General features: G+C 41.0%; 1 protein-coding gene across 6 annotated transcripts in view; it reads right to left on the minus strand.

Moving 5' to 3' along the window:
* Positions 1–15,262: 15,262 nt before the first annotated feature.
* The window catches only part of POSTN (periostin), a 49,125-nt gene continuing 37,195 nt past the window's right edge, over positions 15,263–27,192 (minus strand). For 3 of the 6 annotated variants that reach the window (XM_074959889.1, XM_074959896.1, XM_074959904.1), the window contains 6 exons: positions 24,427–24,516; positions 23,491–23,571; positions 22,782–22,862; positions 20,452–20,538; positions 17,492–17,533; positions 15,263–16,524 (listed from right to left, as the gene is read on the minus strand). In XM_074959889.1, the coding sequence (XP_074815990.1) occupies positions 16,487–16,524; positions 17,492–17,533; positions 20,452–20,538; positions 22,782–22,862; positions 23,491–23,571; positions 24,427–24,516 (419 nt within the window). In that variant the 3' untranslated portion in view covers positions 15,263–16,486. The remainder of the gene's footprint in view (positions 16,525–17,491; positions 17,534–20,451; positions 20,539–22,781; positions 22,863–23,490; positions 23,572–24,426; positions 24,517–27,192) is intronic. The other 3 variants (XM_074959921.1, XM_074959913.1, XM_074959926.1) reach the window with 3 other exon arrangements.

Consider the following 27,192-nt stretch of genomic DNA (forward strand, 5'->3'; position numbering starts at 1 on the left):
GTTCCTCACACGTTCTTGTCACCTGCTGGAAATGGCCCACCTTGATTATCACTACAAAATGTTTTTTTCCCTCCCGCTCTCCTGCTGGTAATAGCTCACCTTACCTGATCACTTCCGTTACAGTGTGTATGGTAACACCCATTGTTTCATGTTCTCTGTGTATATAAATCTCCCCACTGTATTTTCCACTGCATGCATCTGATAAAGTGAGCTGTCGCTCATGAAAGCTTATGCTCAAATAAATTTGTTAGTCTCTAAGGTGCCACTAAGGTGCCTTTTCTTTTTGAGGATACAGACTAACACGGCTGCTACTCTGAAACTTGTCCATATATGATGATGAAGCCCAAACATAAGGATGCTTTGGGAGAATATAAATAAGGGCATCAAAGAACTGTCAGGTCTCTCCATCCCAGTAATCCCTAAAACATCTTTCTGTCATTTCTACCTATGTGACTAGAAGGAGTCCTGTATGGATTTTTGCTTGCATATACTGATGCCGCTCAGGAATTACTGACCAGCAAAGGGAAGAAAGCTATGAGGAAGAGGTCCAGGCAGAGTAGGATGGAAACGCTTCACTAGACTGGCCAAAGAATTAGTAGAGGTACAACAGGGAATAATCCTGCATTGGCAGGCAGATGGACTAGATCATCTTGTTGGATTTTTCCATCTGTAACACCTCTGATGCTTTGATTCATAGCTGCAGAAATAATAAATACCCTGACTATATGTCTGTCTGTCTGCTTTCCACACCTGTGCAGAGAGACAAATCAGCTCTTGCCAAGTTGTAGAATCTATTAAATTTCCTCCACATAAAAGGTGCAGCTCCCTCCTCCCTAAACTTAAAATTACTCTGACCCATGTCCCATAGTGAAGAAGGGAAAGAGATACACGCTGGGTAGTTAACAGGTTTCTGAGGGGTGAGGGTAGTGGGGCATTATTGTCTAATTAACGTTTTGGATTATTGTCACTGCAATAATTACAATTCCTCAAATACTACAGAATAGCTAATACTTTACTACTTCACTATAACTGTATAAGTGTTAACTAATGCTGGGATTTTCAAAGGTGCTAAAGGGAATTAGGTGTCCAACTCCTATTGAAATTCAATAGAATTTGGCTGCCTATCAGTCTATAAGGAGGAAAAGATAGGGGGAGTGTTGACTGGGTCTTTTCCACCGCCCAGAATGCAGAGTCCCAGACAGACTCTTGAGCTGAAGAAATATGTCATTTATTTGCTGCTTCAATGCATGATCAGTCCACTGAAGCAAGGTCCAACATAGGGTTAAGTGCAAGCACGCCCACATTCAGCTGCTCACCTTAAATAAACTGTTACGAAATTATTCATTGTATATTGTATAACCCCCTTATCTGCCTAGCACTAAGATTAGTTTGCTAACTCGGTTGTTTACCTGATCAGGTTACGGGCTCAGCTTTTTACCGGACTGTTCTCTTTCCTTGCCCAGACAAGCAGGCATCTTTTCACATGTCCCAACACCTAAAATATACCTTCTACATATTACATTCTACAGGGAGACTTTCAAAGGCACAAATAGCAGATAGATGCTAAACTCCCATGTAAAATCAATGGGAGTTAGGGATTTAACTGCCAGCTGTGCCTTGGAATATCTCCCTCATATTCTGTGGTTTTTATATTAATACCTTGTACCTACTTCAAATTAAAATTATTTTTAAAAATACATGTTTTACTAAGTCTACTCAATATGGCTGCAATATCATCCTAATTCAGAGTTCATGTCACGGTTGGCAAGCTGACCTGTTGAAAAAGCAGTCAAACTTCTTAAGTAAGAAAAAAAATTGGATTAGCAATTAGAGGACTATCTGATGAGACTCAACCCAGATAATACTGAGATAATGCTTAGAAAATAAACCCCAGCAATAATGGTTGAATGTATATGTGGAATGTACCCACCTATTAAGCAGTATTTCTCACAGAATACATGTGCTATTCTTTGTGATCCATTTGATTTCCATGTGAGGTTTCAGATGTTCATTTTGATCTATAAATCCTTTAATTGTTCTGGTTGTGGCTACTTGAGAGGAGAGCTAGTTGGGAATGTTTTGACTAAATGTTTTTTTGTTGGAAAATGTTGATTTGTCAAAACACAAAATATTTCCATGGGAAAAATCAGTTTTGATTAGACTTTCCTCAGGTCCAGGATGGAAATAAAAGAGAGAGAGAGTCAAGATTAGCCAATCAATCGTAACTGCTGCAGTATCGCAACAGAGAAGAGGAAATCTCTAAAGTAGAGCTGGGTGGGAAATGGGCTTTCCATCCAACAAAAAGTTAGGGATTTAAAAAAAAAAATTCACATTCTGCACTCTGCAGACATGAGCTATGAAATACTGGCCAAAGAGCTGCTCACCATAAAAACTGCATTTGAAGAATGGCGTCACCACATGATGGGAGCTTGGCATCCTTCAGTACCTCCCCAAGGCCCCAGTGTTGAAGCAGAGGCAGTTAAAGTGGGCATTGTTCTTTTCTCGGTCCAAGTTTATGATTAGATATGTCCCAGGAAGTGAAATGGGAAAGCCAATGCTCTGTAGCGGAAGGGGGAATACTCCTGGGGAAGCAAAGAACTGAATTCCAAGCCCCCAATCTCCCCAAGCCTGGTAACTTTACCAATGCCACCATTCAGCGAGACCTGCTCTCCCTCATCTGGTCTGTTTTGAAAGAAAAGCCATTTGCCCAAGGGATGCAGTCTATGCCAGTGCAGGCTAGGATGCACCATTCCATGTGGAATAGGATAACATGCATTTTTGAGCACATATATTGACCCAAGGGTGCCCCCTACTGGAGGGGTTATGGCTGTGCCGTGACATTCCATTGGCAGCCCACTGAAAGACCTCCTGTATGGTTGCCTGTTTTTTCCGGTGGCCCTGCATGTGGGCTGATGTCCAAGCATCCATGTGTTATACCAATAAAATAAAAACCAGCAGGATCTTATTAAAGGGTAAAAGGCAAAATGCCACATTTATTGTGAATACAGAAAGAATCATAGTAAGCAGTTAGTTATAGCTATAACATTCCATTCAATTTCATATTTATTCACACATTCATTCATACACACACACACACACACAGGTTCTGCAAGGTTGTTATCATAGTTACCAGCCTTAGAGTTGCTCATGCCAAGCCACTGGCCAGGTGGCCTGGACATGAGGAGGGAGCTGGGCCTTGTCAGATGCTCATCTGATGCTCTTGGAAGTTGGTTTGCAGAATCAGACCCCAAACTTCTCACTTTCTAGAGTCCATTTTTATAGGAATTTCTTCCTATGCCAGTCTATGGGAATTGCTTCATCATGTTGTTGCTGAATCAATCAGCAGATGGCACATTCCTGATGGCTCCGTGCTGCCAGATGTTATCTTGTTCTTTGGTTCTCCCATTCTTGAGGCTGTTGGGTGGATTCCAGTCTGCCCTCTGGGGATGGGTCCTCTGGTTATTTCCACCTGATGCCTTCTTCAGCCGATGGACACTGGATTCTTAGGCTGGCACTTCCCTGATCATTCAGTTATTATCCACACCAAGCATCCATCCACATACATCCTCTATCTCTATTTTAATCACAATTGTTAACAAAGCGAGATGAATACAACAAAAGGGCGGGGAATCTCTGGGTGCTGTTTCTGTTGTTACAGAGTATTGCTTTAAAGTCTCTCTCTGTGTGAGTAGTTGTTGTTACAAAGAATTGCTTTGAGAACAGACTCTGTCTTGGAATGTACTAACACAATTAGCAGCTTGTAAGTTTCACACATAGAGGGAGAGAAACAGTACCAAAACCCAAGAGACCTCTTAATTAGTAATACCCTGGAATTTAAACTATGGGGAATCAAACTCATTTGTGATTTTAATACAGAACTACTTTAATATGATCCAACACATGGACTCCTGCAAGTGCTGTGCACATACCAACCACAGCCCTTGGCTCCTTAGTATCTCTGGAGACTCTGGCTAGGCTTTGGTCTGCCATCAGGCTAGACTTTATTGAGTCTTAACATTTGTGGACTGCCTGACCAAAATGGCCTACTTCATCCTCTTCAGCCAGCTGCTGTCTGCTGACACTACTGTCCAACTCTTGCTGCACAACATGGTCCAGCTGCACAGACTCCCAGACCACATAGGCCCACAGTTCACCTCTTCCTTTGGCGCAGAGTGTTCAGGTTATTGGTCATCCAGGTATCCACCTGCACTGCATACCACCCCCAAACAGATGGTCAGATTGAACAGGGGAGATAACCGGCCACACCCCTGCCATATACAGAGTTTTCTTAAACAATGCTGACCATGCCTCCATGAGTCAGAGCCCTTTCTTTGGCAATTATGGGTTCCATCCCTGTTTCCACCTTGTGTTACCAGCAGCCTCTCCAAGCCCTGCTGCCACTGACTGGGTCCAACAGACCCATCTCATTCAAGAAGAGCTCAAGAACCACCAAGAAGAGGTGAAGAAGGCCTCAAGAAGCTTCAGTAGTTATGGTAGGCCAGAAGGTGTGAATTGCTGCCACATACCTCCAGACCTCCTGCAAATTGAACCACCAGTTCATGGGACCCTTCCCAATATGCCAGCAGTTTAACCTGGTTACCTTCAAACTCCAGCTTCCCTTGCCTCTCAGGAAGCATCCAGTTTTCCATGTTTCCTTTCTGAAGCCCTATGCTGAGAACCCTTTTCTTGACCAAACCATACCACCACCTCCAGCAGTTGAAATCCAGTGTCATAAGATATACAAAGTGTATGCCATCCTCAATTCCCAATGGACATGAAGCAGCCTGTACCATCTGTGCACTTGGGAGCCTGCCTCCCATGTCCAAGCCCTTGGCCTGGAGGAGGAATTCCACAAGGCTCACCCAGGCAAGCCTGGACCAGCACAACCCTGAAGGTGGGGATGATGTAAGAACCTGAAGGGCTGGAACCTGGGACCATGGGGGTTCTGGCCACTGGTACCTCTGCATTACCATGAGAGCCTTAGACTGTGCTCCTATTGGAGGTTTTAGGCTGGGATCCCACAGGAGGACCCTGTGAAACGCAGTTTGACAGGAAGTACCACCCAGCAGAACCCAAGTAGTTGCCCCTCACAGCCCACTGATTGGCCAGTACCAGTACTTAAACCAGGAAGCCACGAAGGGGAATTGTCTCAGCAAAAACACAGACTGACTGTCTGTCTGCTCCAGATACTGCTCGTCATTAGACCCTAGACTCCAGCTTCTGACCCTGGTTTGTCCTCAGCTTTGCTATTCAATCCCTGTCCGTAACCAGGCGCCTGACCCCGATCTCCTGGTAACCTGATTCTGCCTGCCTCCTGCTGCCTGCCTCTCAGTTTGCCCACTGTCCTGTCTGACCCCCCAGAAGCCTGAGACAGCTTGCTCCAGATGTCTGATTCTTGATCTGCCCACTGGCCTGTCTCAGACTCTGACCTCCTGGTATTAGACTTGGCCTGTCTTCTAACTCCTACTGTGACCACTATGTATGTCCTGGTCATGACTGGTGGCGATGAGGTGAAATTTGCATTGAGCTAGGGCAGATCATTTTTGGGAGCCTCTTTTAATGTCTTTTGTTTGATTGTTTCCATTTGTCAATAGTGCATATGCCCAGAGAAATATTAATAGTTAAAATCTCAATAAATAAATAATAAATCAAAGTCAAAATCAAACAATGGGATACCATAATAGCAAACAGATTTCTTAAAAGTTGGCTCATCCATGGTACATGAATGTTTCTTCATCCTCACCTCTTCATTTGACCTGCAGCCCAGGTTCATCTCTCCCACTCACCAAAATGGCCATTCACTTGCCTAGGTCTTCACCAAGTTCTGATTTCTCTGTTGCTGAGTTCCTCCTCTCCAGTCATCACCCATTTTCTTTCAGCATCGCTCTCCCCCCACATCTCATGCCCTGTCACTTGGCTGTTCTATGACTTCCAATCTGTCAGCATTGATGATTTCTTATCTTCTTTCAAACATCTCCTCCCTGCCCTTTCTTCCGTTGATATGGCTGTTGGTTCTTTCCCTGCTTCATTCTCCTCCATGCTTTGTTCTGTTGTCCCTCTTTCTTATCACAGGGGTCACCCTGACAATCCCCAGCCCTGGCTTACCCCGAACATCTGCTTCCTCTGCTCCTCCTCTCACACTGTGGAGCTACGTCCCTGAATGTAATCCCATGACCAGGCCATCTTCGTCCACTAAAATTCATTCTCCCTCCTTCAGTTCTGCCATTTTCCCAGTTAAACAATTGTACTTCTCCAGCTTAATTCAATCCACCTGTGCAATCCTAGCTGCTTTTTTGCCACCTTTGATTCAATGCTTAAACCTTCCATTCTTCCTGTCTGCACTTCTCTCTCCACACAGGATCTCGCCAATTTCTTACAAGGGAAAATTTGACAGACTATAATGTGACCTTCTGCTTCCCCTTCCCTTTCTACAACTCTCTCCTCCTTCTACCCTATCAAAATGCATAAGTTTCTCTCCTCCTCTAACCTCTCCACTTGCCCCAGCTACCCATCCCATCTCTCATCCCAATCCCTTATTCTTCTCCTTAACTTCTCACTCTCCTCTGACTCTTTCCCCTCAAAATACCAACAGGCTTTAGTCTTCTCAATTTTCTTTTTTAAAAAACCAGCCTTGACTCCACTTACCTCTCCAATGACCGCCCCATCTGCCTTCTCCCTTTAAAGCTAAACTCCTTGGTCACACTGTCTACAATTACTGTCTGTAACTCCTCTCCTCTAATTCCATCCTAGACCCTCCCCAATCTGGGTTCTAACCTTTACAGTCCACTAAAACCACTCTCACCAAAGTCTCTAATGATCTCTTCCCAGCCAAAGCTCAGAACCAATACTCCATCCTCATCCTCCTTGACATGGTAACAGCCATCATCATGCTCTTCTTGAAATTGTCTATTCCCTTGGCTTCCTGTCTGTGCTCTCCTGGTTCTCCTCCTACCCCTCGTATTGCTCCTTCTGAGTGTCCTTTGGAAGATCTTCCTCTTCCCCTTCCAACTTTCAGTGGAGGTTCCACAGGGCTCTATCCTTGGTCCCCTTCTCTTCTCCTGATCTAGCCCAAGGACTTTGTTTCTGGGTAAATCTCATCCACAAACAGAAATCCAACAACTATCTCTTGGCCTGTATCTCTGACATCTCCTTGTGGATGTCTAGCAATCAATTTAAGTTCAATATGGCTAAAAGAGAACTCAGCTCTTCAAACCTTCCCTTCACCTCCAAGCTCTCCTTATTGTCTCTTTCTCAAGCACATGTCTCACTGTGGATAACACCAGCATCCTGCCTATCACTCAGGCACAGAGCTGTCCCTTGAGTACAGTGAATTGGGGTGACCACCCCAGGCCCTGCGCTCTGGGGCACCCTGCTCTTCTATAAATTCGTAAGGAGGCAGGCAGGAAGGTGAGGCAGGAGGTGGGTGAAGTGAGGAGGCAAATGGGGAGATGAGCAGCTGGCAGCAGGCAGTCAGGCGGGGGGGTGGGGTGAGGAGGAACCCCCCTACCAGGCCCTCCCCCCAGAACCTCCTGCCCACCAGCATGCCCCACCAATCAGCACCTCCCCCTCCCTCCCATCGCCTACCGCCTTCCCCTGATCAGATGTTTTGCAGCATCAGGAGGCTCTTGTGGGGAGGGGAGAGGAGCGAGGGCACAGAACGCTCGGGGGATGGAACTGGGTGGGGAAGAGGCAGGGCAGGAAGAGGTGGGGTGGGAGTGGAGCAGGGATGGGAAGAAGTAGGGTGGGGGTGTGGCCTTGGGGAAAGGACTGGAGCGGGGGCAGGGCCTGGGTGGAGCCGGGGGGGGAGCACCCCCCGGCAAATTAGAAACTCGGAGCCTATGTCCCAGGCCCCACACCCACCCTAGGGGCAGCCCTGCTCTGGCATATAACCAGGGTATCATCTTCGATTCAGATCTCGCTCTAGGCCCTAACATATAGGCTATATAAATGAAGTTTGCAGATTTTGTCTGCATAATCTCTCTATGATATGGCCTTTTCTATCCATCCAGAACTAAAACTTTCATCCAGGTTCTCATAATCTTGCATCTCAGTTACTACAATGTCCTTCTCTCTGCACTTGACAAATGCAATCTTGCCCCATTTATATCCATTCAGAATTCTGCTGCAAATATCATTTTCCTAGCCCATCACTTTGACCTTGTCACCTCTTTTTTTGGTCCTCCACTGGCTTTCCCTTCTCTGTTGCTTATATGGCCTATACGTACCCTACCTATCATCTCATCCAGCATTGAAAGATTGATTCCCATCTCTATTAGGCCCATGATGCCAATTTGCATCAATCTGTTGTCTCGTATCCTGTTCTTAGACTGCAAGCTTTTTGGAGCAGGGACCAGCGGCTTGTTCTATAGTACATATAGCACAATAGCACAATGCGATGCTGATCCGTGACTGGAGGTGCCAGGTGCTATGGTAATAAAAAGAATAAATAATAATTGAGTCTGATGTATCTTCTCCACTAGTGGCTACAAGTGGGTGCTTCAGAGAGAGGTGTAAAACTCTAGGTCATAGGTGCCGACTCCGTGGGTGCTCCAGGGCTGGAGCACCCACAGAAAAAAACAGTGGGTGCTCAGCACCCACTAGCCACAGCTGTTTGGAGGTGCGGCCAAACAGCTGACTGGCAGCTGGGGGAGAGGCTTGTGGAGGGCGAAGAGCAGCGAGCAGGCAGGGATCTGGGGGAAGGGTAGAGCAGAGGCGGGGCCTGGAAAAGGAGGCAGAGCAGGGGCATGAAGAGGCAGGGTAAAGGCAAGGCCTCAGGGGAGGGGTGAGTGGGGGGTAGGACCTCAGGGCAGAGTGGTGGTGGAGCACCCCCTGGGCAAAAGAAAAACTCAGCGCCTCTGCTCTAGGTCACTGTGCAACATTACATTATGGAGGGAGATGTCTCTTTCTAATCCCAGCTGTCATGATCAGCTTATGCAAGAAAGCCTAAGAACTGATGGCGTTCATAGCTTGTAGTGTGAGTGCAGATGCTCTTCTTTGGAGTTATACATTCTTTTGTAAAGGTTATTTTTGTTTAATGAGTCACAAATCCATAAAATCAGCTCTGTGGTATTTAGTGGATGCCAGATAAAGCAAACAGAAAAGAAATATTGAAGTCTTTTATAGCATTATGAATAAACTATTTGACTGCAAAGGAGACCGGTAGGGATTCAGTATAATGAATCAAAGAACATATCACTGGGTTTGTTTAATTAGTATACTGAGTCCTTGGTGGTACACTCTCATCTTGCTGGGCTCTCACACAGCATTTATGTCCATCTTTGCCACAAGAAATTACGCTTTTCACTCTCCTTTAGAACTTCTATGTGAAACTTACCCATATATAGAGTGGAAGCACAAGGTCTATGCACAACTGAAATCTGATTTAGAGCTAAAATGCTCAAAAAGTTGACATTTCAACCAATGTTTTGGTCAAATTTTCAGTTTTTTGCCAAAAACCTCTTGACATTTTTTACAAGTTTTCATAGACATTTTTCATGTTTTTTGACAATTGAAAAGTTCATTGAAATTTTGACTTCTTAAAAAATTTCAAAAGTTTGAAAAAACAGTAGAAGATTTTGAAAGTTTCCAGTGAAACTTTATACTGTTGGTTTGTGTGGGGAGGAGAGAAGGGGTTTCTGACCAGTTTCAACCAGTTTTCCAGACTTAGTTTATGTATAAGTGATCTATAGGTCTGGAGCTAGCCCTGTATCAAGGTGAATTTCAGCCTGGAAGAGTATGTGGGAGAGGGTCTGGCTTATTTAAATATGCCTGTGAGGATGGGTCATACTGTACGTCACAGTTCTGTGATGAGCCATTACTATCACACAACATTTAATCTATCATTATCCTATGACTGTACTGCTTTATAACTTTGATTTCACTTCAACTGTGTGAAAATATTGAAGTAAAATAAATAAAATGTGAGGAAGGAAGAAAGCTTATGAGTCAATGTGTTCTAGTGATTGGAGTGGAGGAATGGGGATCAAGTCTTTTTTCCTTTCCATTATTGATTTGCTGTGAGATTATGGAAGTCACTTAGGCCAACCTTTACAAATGAGTATGCATGAAGTCAGTGACAAAAGGCCATGATTAGGGCTGGTCAGGTGTGTATTTGTTTCAAAGAAACTTTAATTGAAAAAGTTTTTCATGTCCAGAATGAAATCTCTAGCTGGATGGACAGATTAACGGAGTTCTCCCTGCCTCCCCTTCTCCCCCATACATACGCTTCAGTAGAACTATTCATGTGCTTAAAGCTATATAGGGTCAGGTCCCAAGCACAGCATTTGGCCTTCAGAATGGAAAATAGCTAGGGGCAGAATGCTCAAAAGGAATTAGGCTCCTAACTTCCATTTGGGAGTTACAAGGTGAAATAACTACTTCTGAGCATTCAGCCCTGGAGGATTTGCAACATATGTCAAATTTTATGACAGTGATTATGTAGTGGTCAAATGTCCACCACAGGTGAGAAAGAGATAGGGGTGGCCTAGTGGATAGCACTGGAATAGGACTTAAGTTCTACTCCTAGTTTTGCCTCTTGTTTGATGGGTGATCTAGGCAAGTCACTTCATCTCTCTGTTCCTCAGTTTCCTCATCTGAATATAGGGATAATGATACCACTCTCCTATGTGAAGTGCTTTGAGATCTGATCATGATAATATCTAGGTATTTTTACAATATTTATTATTAAACATTTTCATCTAACTAAATATTTTCAATAAGTAGAAATAGAAGACATTTTGTGACTGTTTTGTAGGGTGAATTTTTGCCATTTTCATCAAATAATTTATTAGACAATATATTTTGTAGTAGTTCACCAGCTTTATAGCTAGTCATAGCTATCATCTGGCAAATAATAGTAACATTTATTGACTAATTCATTTGCTAAATATTTTTTGAGTCTTTATCCAGTACTAATTGTATACAGCTTTGAAAAAACTGCAATAATAATAACATACATAATACTAATCTTAATTAAATTATGACGCTATACATGTTTGTTGTCTTGTTGTATAAAAAAGCAGGTATTTTTTGAAAGGGCTCTGTATAATGTCATCCTAAGAACTGCAGTAATACGTTGGCACGCTGTTAATCTTGTGAAAGTCTCTGTAATTCCCATGACACAAATAGGATTTCAATGAAATGGAATGAAAATCCAAAAAATAATGCAAACCATATTTCTTCAGAAACTGGAGGCCTAATCTCTTTAAAATAATGTTATACTATAGAATACTTTAAAAAAAAAAAGGCCATAGAGAATAACTTATGGAAAGTTTTTGATGTGATGGTGTGTTGGTCTTTATAAAATGCCAAAATGGAAAGTTCATAGTCATAGATTTTAAGACCAGAAGGGACCACGCATCATCCTGCATGGCTACGTCTACACTGCAAGCTAGGGCTGTGATTCCTCTGCTTGTGTTTACACACTTGTGCTAGCTCTCGTTAAGCTAGTGAGAATATAGGTAGTATTGTAGCATGGGTAACAGCAGCGGAGCGGAGCTGAGCTAGGCCACGTGCATGCCAGCCAGTTTAGCACGGCTCAGCCATGCCTCCACGCTAGCTCAGAGAGAGCTAGTGCAAGTATGTGTACACGAGTGGGGGGGGGGGGGCGGTCACACCCTTATCTCATAGTGTAGACATAGCCTATTAATGAAGTGACAAATACCTAGATGATCCTAGCAAGTGTCCTGTGCCCTATGCTGCAGAGGAAGCAAAAAAAGAAATAAAAATAAAAAAGAAATGGGCACTACCAATCTGACCCGGGGGGAAATCTCTTCCCATCTCCCCTTCCCCAGCATGGGGGCCAGTAGACTGCCAAAGTTTACTCTTCTCAGGCCTAACTTGGGATCTAAGGGTGGGTCTGCTAATTACTAACACCTTAACCATGCTAGCCTAGGCAGGAAGGGTGAGAGAAATGGTTGTCCGCAGACCGAGGCTGGCACGCCCATTGAACAAGACACAGAAAGCATGCTGCGGCCTCATCCTCAGATAGTGGTAACTGGGCTGAATGGAGCTCACTAAAGCTTGCAAGGAAATATTAGGCAATGGAAATATGCAGAGAGGCCTTTTTTGTTTTATGCCTTTGCTCTGCGTACTTCATACCGTTGTTGTGAAGATGTAGTTTTTGAGTCGCTTTAATCACCTAGTTGGTCCCAGGCTCCCAGAGGGCTTGCAGGTGCCAAATTCAGCTGAGCCTGTTTCATTATTATGTTGGGAAACAGGGAGGCTGGAGCCCAGAGACCCAGTCTAAGCATGGTTAATACCACATAGTTACACCCAAGGAGGTAAAGATAGCCAGAGTACCCTTGAGGGCCTAAATTGCAGCTTGCTCAGTAACCATGACAATTTTATATCAGCGTAATTATCCACATTTTTCTTTCACTGAAAACACATCTTCCTACTGACTTAAGTGAGCCAACAATCACACTTTATATCCTAGCCTTGCAGAAGGGTGTATTTGATGATCTGCCGGGTCTGTTCCAGGACCTTATTTCTGTCCTAAGTTCCTTCTTCTTTCCACATTTTCAGCTTTGTGTTTTCTTTCATGCTATTCTATATGTTCAAAAGAATATCCCCCATGCTTCCCCACAATTCCTATGTACCAATTGCCCTTTTCTTTCAAATTCTTCTCTAAAAAAAAAGTTCTTGACGCTTTCCTACGCTGATCTCAACTCTAACAACATTTTCACACTGTGTAGGGCTGAAACTATATTTTTGCTTATTTCTGTGTTTGGGCCAACACAGAAGAAGTTTCTTCTGGCTTGACATGTCAGAGGTCATTGTCCGTTGACTCCTGTGGCTATGTTACTATGATGACACCTGTTTCATGCACCGTTATCTGCTAAAGTTTGGGGTTGGGGCATACCGGCTGAACTGTTTTGTTGATCCGTCTATAGAGGCAAAGTTACCGACAGTCTAAATGAATGGACTCATTGGTGGCTAGTGGGACATCATTTTTTCCTCATGACTATCAGTAGAGTTCCCCCTCAATGCCAGCTCCCTTTTCTCATCCTCACAGATACCGTGTCATCTATAGAACAAGGTAATCTCTCAACTGAGAGTTGAGATGGGTAGAGTAATGGTTGCAAAGATTTTGTTCTGAGTCTGACAGCTTGAGACAATGAGGTCTTTGGGAGCAGTTTTTTGTGTGTGTTTTTTAATTGCGGGGTGGGAGGGGACAAGGGTTGCACATGGATGAACTTTTTCACAAGCTATATTAGGTATAGACTTACTGTCAGTCTCAAGAACTCTTGCCATTGCAACTGTTTCTCTCGCACATATGTAATATGAGCCTTGAAAAGAAGATTCCCCATACTTTCTCCCACAAAGTGCTGTGAGGTTGTGATAGTACTATAAATGATCTTTATCTACATTCTTTTGATCTCTGAGGGAGTTCCTCTGTAGACCCCAGCATCATTTGTAATAAGTGAAAATGTTATAGGAGATGTAGAGAGTTATAGGAAATGTGAGTTGTAGTGGCTAATGTTTTGGGCAAGTAGGTGCATGTGTGCACACACAGATCACATAGAGTTTGATTTTTCTTAATTTAGAAGTGTTGAGAAGAAGACAGAATCTTGCTTTGACAGCTGGAAAAAAATTCCATTGAAAGGGTGTATATAGTACAGTTGGGTATATACAGTCTGTACTAAACTAAGCATTCAAAATGAAAGGCACATTTTAGCTCCATTTAAGGAAATGAAAATGTTGAAATGAGTTCCGCTTAATATAATCCATACCATATATGTTGGTGTATTACCTAAAGTGGAAGTAAATAAAACTACATACTTTAGTGAATAGTGAAGGTATTTGCTTGAAGGCATCAAAAAAGTTTGTGAGACACAAAGAGATACAAAAAATAAACACTTCTCCAGAGTAAGACTGTTTGTTACCATTTTAAGAATTAGGTAAATTGGGGTGTGAGTCACAGAAGCAGAAAGCGGGGGGCAGCTGTGGTCTGGCTTTGCTCCTTCTCCTCCTCCCCTCTGGTGAAAAAGATATCAGTCCCTCTTCTTCAATTCCCCTGTCTGGAATCTTCTGTAAGCTCCTGTCCAGATCCCCTCTTTCCCTCACAGGTCTCTTGGAGGCAGGCAGAAGAGCAGAGGTCTCAAAGTTGCAGGCCATGAGCTCCTATCTTGCAAAACACACCAGACTATGCAGGTCAGTGTGACAGGGAGGCTGAACCAGCTGGACTGTGGAACATACAGTTGAGAGCTTAGGGGAAATGCGCTAAACCTGGCCTTTTCTTGGGCAGCCTCCACCAGCAGAGCTCATATACAGCCCTGGCAAGAGTTTAAAACTGTCCTCCTGCCAAGGCATAAAATCAGTGGAGCTATGCTGATATACAACCACTGAGGATCTGGTCCCCAGTTTTAAAGGGCACCCAACATATTAAATCACCATTTAAATTCCTAGATACTAGTAAGATACTATATTAGTCCAGTAAGACTAAATGGTCTATCAGGTGCTGACAGCATAACTACCCCTGTAAGTCACTAGTCGATTGACAAAGGACTGCTATGGAGTGTTTTAGGGCCTGATCCATAGCCCCTTGAATTCAGTGGGAGACTTTCTGTTGACTTCAAGGGGCTATGGATTATGTACTTACAGAGTTGTGCTGCTAAAACCCGATGTAAGGCTGTCAGACCCTGGTCGTTGGCGGGCAGGATTAAACCTGGGACCTCTGGAGTTTAGTGCATGAGCCTCTACTGCATGAGCTAAAAGCCAGCTGGCTGTTAGCTAAGGCTGTAGAGCAGACTTATTTAACTCTCCTAAGGGCAGGTCTTGGCGGGTAGTGATCAATCTATAGGGGATCGATTTATCGTGTCTCATCTAGACGCAATAAATCGATCCCCGAACACGCTCCCTGTTGACTCCAGAACTCCAGCTCGCGAGAGGTGGAAGTGGAGTCGACGGGGGAGCGGCAGCGGTCAACTCACCGCCGTCCTCACAGCCAGGTAAGTCAACCTAAGATACGCCGACTTCAGCTACACTATTCGCATAGCTGAAGTTGCGTATCTTAGGTCGACTCCCACCCGCCCAGTGTAGACTAGGGCTAAGTGGTCTCGGTGCCAATAGATAGGACAGAACACCACACCCAGGAGGTGTGTGGGTTACACATACACATTAAGTTTAGGATAAACTCCATATGCTAAGTGGGAAAAAGAAAAAACATACCCATTTATATGAATGCGTTTGTTTAAAAGTTACCCTGGGGAATCTTAAGAATATTTAGAATTTGCCCTGTCACAAAAGGGTTTACTTACAAATAAAAAGAAGCATAATTCAGCCAGTTTTTTAATGAGTATTTGTTTCAAAACAGAAGAATAATAGCACATCTAATGACTCCTCTTAAACCTTGGTTCTGCAGAATTAAGGCACCTTGAAGAAATGGTTTTTTTTCTTTCTTCTCAAATAGTTGCATTCCAACATTTGACATAAAAATATTGCAAAAGGCAAATGACTTAAACATTTTATGAGTACAAAACTGTAGTTATAAAAATGACATAATTTACAAACAAACCCACATTAGTACCAGACATTAGCAAAGCATGTTTGATATAAAAGCTTTCATATCAAGCCCCAATTATTGTTATGCTTGTTTCCATGCAGAGGTAACAGTTTGCATACATTTTATTTATCCCTTATGCTTTAACAATTCAAGGGCTCATTCTTACTTAAAATGTTATCCCTTTAGTATCTTAAGTTTTGTGTCTGCTATAGGATTCCTATAATAGGAATTATTTTTATTTATAGATGAAAATGTCACCAGCACAATCCTACACCAAATAAATTTTAGGAAATTCATTTGTGATTTTTTTTAGAAAATCCTTTAGCCATATTACCAGGAAATGTTTGAATATGTAATGCAGAACTAGATGATACATTTAATATATGGTATAATTGTTAATTTAAAAAAGGTAATGTTTTTGGTGTCATAATGACATTAAAAACATGATGAAGGTTGACATCAAAATGCATGATATTACTGAACCAAAAGTGCTAGGTTTATAGAGCTCGCCCTAGATTACCCATCATCAAGTCACCGAAACGATATATTTCTAGAAATGATCTAATTTCATGTATATTTCTCATTTATAAGAAATAATAAAATTTACATTCTGAAATGTTCCCTGCTCAGTTTGAGCCCAGTTCTGTAAACACTTATTACCAGGCATAGGGTGAAATCCTGGCTCCGCTGACATCAATGGGAGTTTTGCTATTGACTTCTGCGCGGCCAGCATTTCACTCTAAATAATGCTTACTACCAAGAGAGGTCTCATTTACTTTACTAGACTTCTCATGCTAGTGGGCACGAAGCCCAGTAGTGAATGTTTACACAATCAGACCCTTTGTGTGGGCTCATGGTTCAGTTTATACTTGATTAGCAAATGACACATTCCTTTTGATTTTATTTTAAAACAACTTCTTTTCCTCTCAAAGATCAGGCTATTCATTTTTAGTTCTATGGACTCTATCTCACTGGAAAGCTCTAAGGACGAACTAGCCTTGTCCTTCTCCGTGGTGTTCCTAGTGGCAAAACATAATAGGAGAAAGTTATTTGCAAATATAATGGATAGTCAATAGGTCAGTAAAGTATTAAAAAAATTAATTTGTCCTAAATCCGTCCTTGCTCCTTCAAATAGCCCAATGGAAGTCAACAGATCTGACTTTGAACTTCATGGACATCTATTCATTTGATAATAGGCTACACTAAAACCCTGGATCCAAATACCCCCAAACTTTGAGAATACTTGGAATCTAGACCCCTCTTAATCCCATATCTAGTTTTAGTGGGACAAATCCTGAGGCCCTTACACAGTAATTATTTATTCCTTATGCCAGCAAAATTCTTAATGACTTCACCATATCAGTGCTGCAGGCCAAATGCAACCCAACTATCTTCCAGTGATGCCCATCTGCTACTCCAGTAAAAGCTAACGATGTTACACAAACCCATCTGAGGACATCATTTAGAGACAATGGGCTTCCACTAGTGTAGCCAAGGGTATGACTGGCTTATCTTTGCTGCTGCTGCCAATTCATGAGAAACAAAGTATCTAGCTTGACTTTCAGATGTCACATTGAGTTGCAGGCCTGGCAGTTAGCAAAGTAAAAAGCATCCTTTTACTTATCAAGCAACCAAAGTTGATATCAAATTTGTGAAACACAATAAAGATGGAACTTCACAATGCCATTTTTATAAAGCCTGTATTCAGAGTGGAAGTACTGGTTAATACCTTTTCAATATTCAACCTTTGTTTCAATAAATGAAATGTGCAGCCCTGTTTATACAGAGCACAAAGTCCCTAGGAGTTGTTTTTCAGGCATATTAGTGTTTTAAAAAAACATTAACATTACCAACCCTTGCAAAAGAACACAGCAAAAAATGACTACCGTTCTTTTTACTGGAATGTATTTTAGTCTCAGGAAAGGTTTATTGTCTTAAAAATATCCTTAGAAAAAGTATAATATGAAAATGCTTCCTTTCCTGTACCTTGTGCCTTTTTGGGTGGTTTTGGTCTCCTTGCTGGTGCTTCTACAAAATAGAAATATTGCAGTCAGGAATGATTTATAAACAAGTATTTGAATTAGAGTTCAATTCTAATTCAAATCAACAGCTGATTTGAAACTCATAGCTTAAAAAATGAAGTCAACACTGTTGTAGGTATTTAACAAGTTTGGGATTACTGATGACCTGCAACACAAAGGCTTGTACTAAGAAACAATAATAAAACATTGTCATTTTGTTCATTCTACAAATCATAACAAAAAAACATTCTTTAAAAATACAGAATTATCCCTAACGTGAGTTAGGATGATTGTGCTGCTGACAAGCTATTTTTTCCTGGAAAGGGTAGCAAATTGATAACTTACTGATATCAGAAGATAAACATAAGACCTGTACTGTTTTTTATAGTTCTTGAAGATGAACCATCCCTGAGATGCTAGTTGGAAATTCCAAATAACCATGTACAGTGAAGTCAGTATTGTGATGTCGCAGCACCGTTGTATATACAATTTAGATTCCCAGAATTCCCTTCTTTTGAGATGAGAGGCTTACAGGTAATATGTTGCAGAGGCACTCTTAATTAATAGACGTTTTTCAAAATATCCATTTGATCTGTGACTCTACAGGCATTTGCTAAATGTTGTAACCCACATCTGTAGATTAGTGCAAGAAAGCATAAATATGAGACAAATTCCAGAGCAAGAAAAACAAATATTCTCTGACATCCTCACTGCAGATCTTGCCACTGATATTACATGCATGGAATGCCTGTTAATGTCAATAGGAGTTCTGAACATGTAAGGGAGACCAAAATATTAGAGTCAAGATCCATTGATCTGAGTGGAGAGTTTTCCCCTTAGAATCCATCAGCCGACTAAGGCTCTATTTACTAACACATGCAGTTAACTAGCTTTGCACTTTACTTTGTTTACCTTAACACTTTGATTTTGCAAGTCCTTTCACAATGAACAGCAGGCTACACTAGTTTCTCGCACCTATCTACAGTCTTCACTTCTATTTTCACTGGATTACAAGCAAAGTTTTGAAGTTCTGCACTGGGGAGTAGTGAGTCTCAAGCTCCCTACGTCACTTGAAAGTGTGGAAGATGTGTGCAGAAAATGGCTGATTCAGACACATGGTCTTAAGTGCAAGCCTCACCATGCTAATCAGGTCCCCTTTTAGGGACATATCCTCCCAGCTGAGGTTGCTCACTGAATTAAGTTACATGAGCTATTAGGCTCAAAGCTACTGGGCATCTCTCTCACTGATGGAAGATCAGACTTCTCTGCCTTCCCTTTCCTGTCCTGCTTATCACTGAAGTTATATATACAATGCTCCACATCTTCTTTGTATATGATCAAACCCGGAGTTTACTGCGCACCATTATGCAGTATATGTCCTATAAGTATCTATACCGGGGTGGCCAAACTTACTGACCTGCTGAACCACATATGACAATCTTCACATGTTTGAGAGCTGGGACGTGCCTGCCAGGGCTCAGGGCTGTGGGTAGGCGAGTGTTGGGACTCCAGCCCCACGGGAGGTGCCTGCCAGGGCTTGGAGCTTCAACCCTGCTTCTGATAAAGCCCTGAGCCCCTTCTCCTTGCTGGGCAGAAGCCCAAAACTCCTCCAGCCCCAAGTTTGGTAGGGGGAGAATGGGGAGAGGAGTATGGGGAGTTTTGCAAGCCACACTTTAACTGTAAAAGAGCCACATGCAACTCGCGAGCCATGGTTTGGCCACCCCTAATCTATACAGATGTATCATGAGTCCTGTAAACACAAATACGGCACTTCATTTTGAACAATTAAAATGTGACTATTTATGTAAAAAACAACCAACCAACCAAATCCTCTGGTATATTGTAAATTTATCCTCTGAATTTCTTTCACGTTTGCAAAATCCATTAAGTTAACATAAGTTGAAAATATAGTTGAAACAAATTAATTTCTTGGTACTTCAGATAACATGAGAAACTTCCTTCACCAGAAACTATATTTGTTTCTATGTATCCTATATCTGGAATGTGAACAGTTAAGAAATAGATACACTTTAGCAATGGATCTTGAATGATTAGAAATGCTAATTCAAAGAGGACACACACAAATATCATAAGAAATCACTGCTTTGTTTTAACTCACAGTAGGTACTGTTAGATGAGCAACTTACAAGTAACTGCAAGTTAAACTAGAACATCTAAATTCAGCCCAGGCATAAGCCAGGAATGAATGTGGTCCCTAAGAATTTCATTGCATAGTCCGGTGATTCTCAACCTTTTTAGTACTGGGATCCCACTGGAACCACAGGTGCTGGAACTAGGAGTCCTGCCGCATCCCCTGGCTTGTAGTGGTTTCCATCATATACAGGGTTTACAGTTTGGTTCAATGGCTCTCAGCACCCCCGTTATACAGATTGTTCCAGAACACCTAACTGGAACCTCCTTCCCATTTAACAATATGAGAAGGGAAGAATGGTTGCAACCCACCACCTGTTTATGTCCCTTCTCTTCCCCCCCTCCCCGCCCCGGGATTGTGACCCCGCAGTTGAGAACTCCTAGCATAATGGATGGACACTGAAACAGGAAACAAACTAAAGTTACTGAGAACTTACATATTCTTCTCATAGTGCTGCTCACAAAAAAGGCAGTAAGTTTATTATGCTCATTTTCCAGTATTCTTGCCTAGATTTTGCAGCTAGACCTTTTTCTTTGCCTACTACACATGGCAATTAATTTATTTAGGATAAGCCTCAAAATAAACTTTGAAATGACTCTCTGCAATGTCAGCGTATGATCAAATCCTTTAAAAAAATTGTCAAAACTCTTCCTGCTAAAACTGTAGTTTCGGAGCTAAACAACTTATGTGCACAGACACTATAAAACCCCACCTGGGATGATCACTGCAGATGAAGATGGTCTCAGTGCTTTTGCATTATTAGACAAACTAACCTTCCAGATGGACTTCCTTGATTTCTCTCTCGATAATCTGTGGCTCTCCCTCAATTACTTTAGTAACCTTGGTGTACTCAGTTCCAGCTATGATAAGCATTAAAAACAAATGAGTTAAATCTGGGATAGCATTTTTCAATATGAAGGGTGCCTGGTCAGGACACATTTCATTCTGGGGGCATAGTGGTGAGCAGGATGCCATGTTATAAGCATCATACAATCCTGCCAATTTTCTCAACCCTGACACTGGGGAGTCTCCTTCTCTAGGGCTGAACTGGGGCTTTGTTTCAGCAAAGCCTGCCAAGTGCAGAAAGCTCTGCTGGATTATATATAATTTTATAACAGCCCATTAGAGAGCGTGTTCCTTTGCACAAAGGCAAGACATACATTTGTGACTGGACTCAGGTTTGTTCAAGTGCTTGGGGAATTCTCTGTTGTAAAACAGAAGTGCTCTGATGCAGTCGGAGGGAGCAGGGAGCCATCACCACCATTATTACAGAAGCCACAATGCAGCATGTGTAGCTGTTCTTCTTGGCTAGAACTACTGTACTGTGGTGTAAAAGACTTGATTAAAACATGGAGAAGTGTAGAGAAGACTGAAGAAAAACAGATAATCCGCTCATTTGCTCCATTACATAAAGCAAGAGGCTTTTACTAACCACCTTATGATAGCAAGGAGAAGAAAAGAATTCAAGAGACTATGTTGTATTACCCAATTTATTACTAATACTCAATGTATCACCATTATATAAATCTGTAGAGTCATATAGCTTTAGAGATTAATTGTATTTAATTGCAGAGCTTGATAATTTAGGGCAATAGCTAGATACCGAAGAGATCCAAGGTGTCAGGCCACTCTAATTCACAACTTTAGAGCTTTGCACACCCCTAGGGCATAAATTCAGCATTTTTGACTTCTGCACCCCCACTGTAGACAATGGAATTTAGTCCAGTGCTTCTAATTTGTCTGCTATATCTTTTGTAATTTTTCAATTTAATTTTAAAATAGCTTTAACTGAATTTAGTGCAGGTAAAAGATAAAAGATGGGTAGCCCTGGAGACTTTACTGCTAATATGTGTACACTATATTCAGCAGTAATGCACGCTTTCCCACACTGCCCTAATCACAGTTCCTTAAATCCTTACCTAGAGAAGCTTATGAGTAAAGATAATGCAGCAGTTCAGGCTCTATGACCAGTCCTTTGCTTGCCTGCTGAGTCTACCAGTTAAGATAAGGTAGACCAATGAGTGTTTACTGTGATGGTTTTACTTTCTAAAAGAGCTAAGGGCTATATCCTGAAGCCTTTTCTAAATCCTTACTTAGGCAAATGTTTAAGGCCCAGACTTCAAAGGTATTTAGGTGCCTAATTCCAATGGGAAGTTAGGCGTCTAAATGCCTTTGAGAATCTGAGCCTACTTGAATTTGTCCGTAGGATTAGGTCCAGGGTTGTTTGTGACCTACTTCACTGACTTCCAAACTTGTCATTAATAAAAAGATGACAAGAAGAAATGGATTCAATTAATCTAAATCAGAGGTTTTACTGTATGACTCGAGAAATAGACAAATATCCTTTCGAGTTTATTAGTCAGGCCAATACTAAATTTCCCCAGAATACTTGAATTCTTTTTCACTGTCACCTTTGCTACTACAGGTAGTTGTTCTAATCTATGCAGTAAGCAGAATACATTCCGTATTTATAGATAAAGAAATAATTTCATATGCACACATTTTTCTACTTTTTTTCTACATCCACTGGTTATTTATTGCTAAAACTGTTAGAATTGAGAGAGAGAGGGAGAGAGAGAGAATCATTACCAGGAATGCTATACTTGAAGAGAATTAAAGTTAATATTTTGACCCACATTACCTGTCAGTATTCAAAGAGAGATGCTAAACATGCCTTTGATTGTTAACTTGAGGGCAATGAATATTCATTTCTGGATAACAGAAAAGCATAATGGATTTGTCCTCTTGTAACACTTTCCATTTCATTAGTGTTTCTAAAAGTTAACGATTTCCTGGAAAAAAGTTTGCAGCTAATGGAATAAATCTTCATTGCTCCCGTAGGTTTGAATTAGGTAACATTTTAAAGACTAAAAAACAAACAAGCTTCTATTTGTTCATTATCAATGTGAGCATGAAAATTGGCTGTTCAAAGTTTGCCATTTTATAGTTCAGGAGGCCTTTTTCTTCTTTTTTTTTGGTAGATTTATATTTAAACTAGATCAGCTAGGTCAATCTTTAAAATGTTAAGAGATCAAATTGTCTGAGAGAGGTTTCAATCACCAGAACCTGTTATGTAGAGGTTAGTTGTCATACACTCACTAACCTCCCTGCAGGAGTCTTTTGATTTCTTCATCTTCAAGTAAATGACCATCCCCTTCAATGAATTTGGTCACCTTGGTAACCTCTGAGAGGATACATGTTTACGGCATAAAGTTGATTTACATAAGACATTCAGAATTCTAAATTACATTACATTACATTAACGAACCAAACTGAATAACTACAAAATCCATTTATTACAAGAAGTTCCATGCCAAACATCTGGTTATCATCATGACAGAAAAGCAATCATTTTGATCAGTTCTCGGTATACAGTATACATGAGCAGTTCCACTTAAAATGAATTGCTAATGAAGTACATATTGAGACAGGTACCAATGATGGGTCATTTGTAGTATGTCTTTCACAGCTGCTTCTGGGACTTCTTTTCTTGTCTTGATGTGGAACTCAACATGTTGAAAAATAAAGCTCTCTACTGCATTTCAAGCACATGTTTATATAGATCCAAACAAGCCTCAACTTTGAGGTTCAGATTTCAAGGAACCCTACATCTTTATAATAGATCAAATAATAGATCAGATCTCAGCACTCCTAAACTTTGGATTGTTTAATCTCTAGCTCTGAACTTGTGGCTTGGGCCCACCTTGTATATGTATATCTATTAAAATTATAAGATGCATAATTTCCAATAATTAAATACCTGGGTGGATCTCATGGTGCCTACATTTTTCTTTGAGAAGAAAAATACTAACCTTCTTCAAGCAATTTCTTCAAATTTTCCTCCGTATCTCCTCTACCACCCGCAGTAATTCGGGTATATTTAATTTCAGGACCTGCAACAAAGTTTAAAAGAGGCAGCATTGAAACAAAGACTACATTGTTGCATTTTAATGTATTTTCTCCTATGAAACATCTAGTAAGTTTTTTGTCTTTAACAGAAGCATCATGTTCAAAATTATAATTAAAGATGACCCCAGAATGCAATATTGAGATCTCCACCCACTCTCCCAAGGTACTTAGTTAGATTCCAAAGAGCTTAAGTTCCATTTTCAAAATGGGAATTAGAAGCCTAATTCACATAAGTGCTTTTGAAAATTTTACCCACCATGCCTATATTTTTTTCTTAATTAATGATTTATTATACATTAATTTATTTTAAATGCTAGTAATACATTAATTGCTAATATTAAAATTTTAAATTTAATTTTGGAGATATTGCCACCTTCCCAAATTTTGCTTTATTTGAAATACTGATAAAATTGTCCTTTCCATAGCATCAATGTGAACTTTTTTTATCCTTTTTCCTCAGAAATCTTCTTATCTTGAAAATGGGCCCATTTTTAAAAAACTAAAAAATAATACTAATAATTAATAATAAAAACCCACCGTGGCATACATTAGTGAAATGTTTGCAAAAGACAGTCCTTTTTGAAATATAGAAACATGCTGACTTTTGATACTTCTACATTGTGTTAAAAATATTGCAGACACATCTGTGTACAACCCACAGCCAGGAGCTGGCCTTCCCTAGGAGTAGTGGGAAGGGCTTAAGAATTTTGGATGGCATTCACCTTTCTGCACAGTGCACCACAAGAGCCAGAGTGGGACCTCAGAAATGCATAGATTGGCCTGGCGCAGAAAGGTAAATTTCAGCCAGTGTGACTAGAAAGGTGCTTCATATAGTTTACCTTGAATAATTCTCTCTTCTGTCACTTCTTTTTCAGTCACTTCCACAGGATGTCCATCAATGATTTTGGTGTATGTTTTAATAATAGGCTCTGTAATGATATTTTAAAAATTCAAAGAGACATTACCTCTCTGTACTTATATTGCCTCTCTTCTACCCTTTATTTGTCTTTTCTATTTAGATAGTAAACTCTTCAGGCAGGAACTGTTTCTTACTATGCACCTAGCACCGTGGGGACATGATCTGGATTGGGACCCCTAAGTGATACTGTAATACAAATTAATAATACTGAGAAGAATGGCTCTATGGAGTTGGCCTCAGTGCTTGGATCTGGATCAGGACCTAAGCTTCCCTCAAGTCCAGGGATGGTCATATCCGAAGTTTTGGTTGAGGCCCATATTAGTTAGAAACAATTCAAGGATCTGGGAAAGTGGGCGGAAATGCCAATGTCCACGTGGAAAGTGGAAGTGGATGAAAGTGATCTTGAAATGACAGAGATCATGATTCTAAGGAATGTTAGGAGGGAAAACTGTAGCATAAAGATAATGGATTTCAAGAAAACAGACTTTAGCAAACTCAAGGAGATGGTAGATAAGCTCCCATGGGAAGCAAGTCTAAGGGAAAAACAGTTTGAGAGAGTTGGCTGTTTTTCAAAGAGACGTTAGTAAGGGCACAAAAGCAAACTATCCCACAGCATTGGAAAGATAGGAAGTATGGCAAGAGACCACCCTGGCTTAACCAGGAGATTTTCAATTATCTTAAACTTTAAAAAGTCCTACAAAAAGTGGAAACTAGGTCTAATTATGAAGGATGAATATAAACAAACAACACAAACATGTAAGGACAAAATTAGAAAGGTCAAGGCACAAAATGAGATTAAACTAGCTAGAGACACAAAGGGTACCAAGAAAACATTCTACAAATACATTGGAAGCAAGAGGTAGACCAAGGACAGGATAGGCCCATTACTCAATGATGGGGGTGGGAAACAATAACAGAAAATGTGGAAATGAAAGAAGTCCTAAATGACATTTTTTGTTTCAGTTTTCACCAAAAAAGGTTAGTGGCACTTGGACGTCGAACATAGTGGAAATGAGGGAGGATCTGAGGGTAAAATAGCGAAAGAACAAGTTAAAAAGTACTTAGACAAGCTAGATGTCTTCAAGTCAGCATGGCCTGATGAAATATACCCTACAGTATTCAAGGAACTGACTGAGGAGATATCTGAGCCGCTAGTGATTATCTTCAAAAGATCATGGAAGACGGGAGAGATTCCAGAGGATGAGAAGAGGGTGAATATAGTGCCAGTCTATAAAAAAGGGGAATAAAGACAACCTGGGGAATTACAGACCAGTCAGCTTAACTTCAGTACCCAGAAAGATAATGGCGCAAATAATTAAGCAATCAATTTGCAAACATCTCTAGAAGATAATAAGGTGACAAGTACATGGATATGTCAAGAACAAGTCATGTCAAACCAACCTAATAGCTTTCTTTGACAGAGTAATAAGCCTTGTGAATAGGGAAGAAGTGGTAGATGTAATATATCTTGACTTTAGTAAGGCTTTTGATACTGTGTCACATGACCTTCACATAAACGAACAAGGGAAATATAGCCAAGATGGAGCTACTGTAAGGTGGGTGCATAACTGGTTGGAAAACCATTCCTAGAGAGTAGTTATTAATGGTTCACAGTCAAGCTGGAGGGCATATAGAGTGGGGTCCCACAGGGATCAGTCCTGGTTCTGGTTATGTTAAATATCTTCATAAATTATTGAGGTAATGGCTTAGAGAGTACACTTATACATTTTGCAGATTATACCAAGCTAGGAGGGGTTGCAAGTGCTTTGGAGGATACGATTACAATTCAAAATGATCTGGATGAACTGGAGAAATTGTCTGAAGTAAACAGGATGAAATTCAATAAAGACAAATGCACAGTACTCCACTTAGGAAGGAACACATACAAAATGGGAAATGACTGCTTAGAAAGGAGTACTGCGGAAAGGGATTTGAGAATTATAGTGGATTGCAGGATAAATATGAGTCAACAGTGTAACACTGTTGCAAAAAAACAAACATCATTCTGGGGTGTATTAGCAAGAATGTTGTAAACAAGTCATGAGAAGTAATTCTTCTACTCTCTTCCATGCTGATAAGACCTCATCTAGAGTATTGTACCCAGTTCTGTGCACCATCAAGAAAGATGTGGAAAAATTGGAGAAAGTCCAGAGGAGAGCAACACAAATGATTAAAGGTCTAGAAAACATGACCTATGAGGAAAGACTGAAAAAACTGGGTTTGTTTGGCTGGAGAAGAGGTGACTGAGTTGGACATGATAACAGTTTTCAAGTACATAAAAGTTTGTTACAAGGAGGAGGGTGAAAAAATTGTTCTTGTTAATCTCTGAGGATAGAAGAAGAAGCAATGGGCTTCAATTGCAGCAAGGGCAGTCAGGTTGGACATTAGGAGAATCTTCCTAACTGTCTGGGTAATTAAGTACTGGAAGAAATTGCCAAGGGAGATTGTGGAATCACCATCATTGGAAGTTTTTAAGAACAGGTTAGATGAACACCCGTCAGGAACTGTCTAGTTATTACTTCTGCTTTGAATGCAGGGGGTGGACTAGATGACCTATTGAGGTCCTTTCCAGTCCTACGCTTCTAAGATTCACTTCTATATCAAAACATATTCACTTTCTATCACTTCTACCTACTGCACTTTAGAAGGCAGGACAACAGCCACCAAACACAATTAAATTGAGACA

Source organism: Natator depressus, chromosome 1 (genome assembly GCF_965152275.1).
Source record: "Natator depressus isolate rNatDep1 chromosome 1, rNatDep2.hap1, whole genome shotgun sequence".
NCBI classification, from domain to species: Eukaryota; Metazoa; Chordata; order Testudines; family Cheloniidae; genus Natator; species Natator depressus.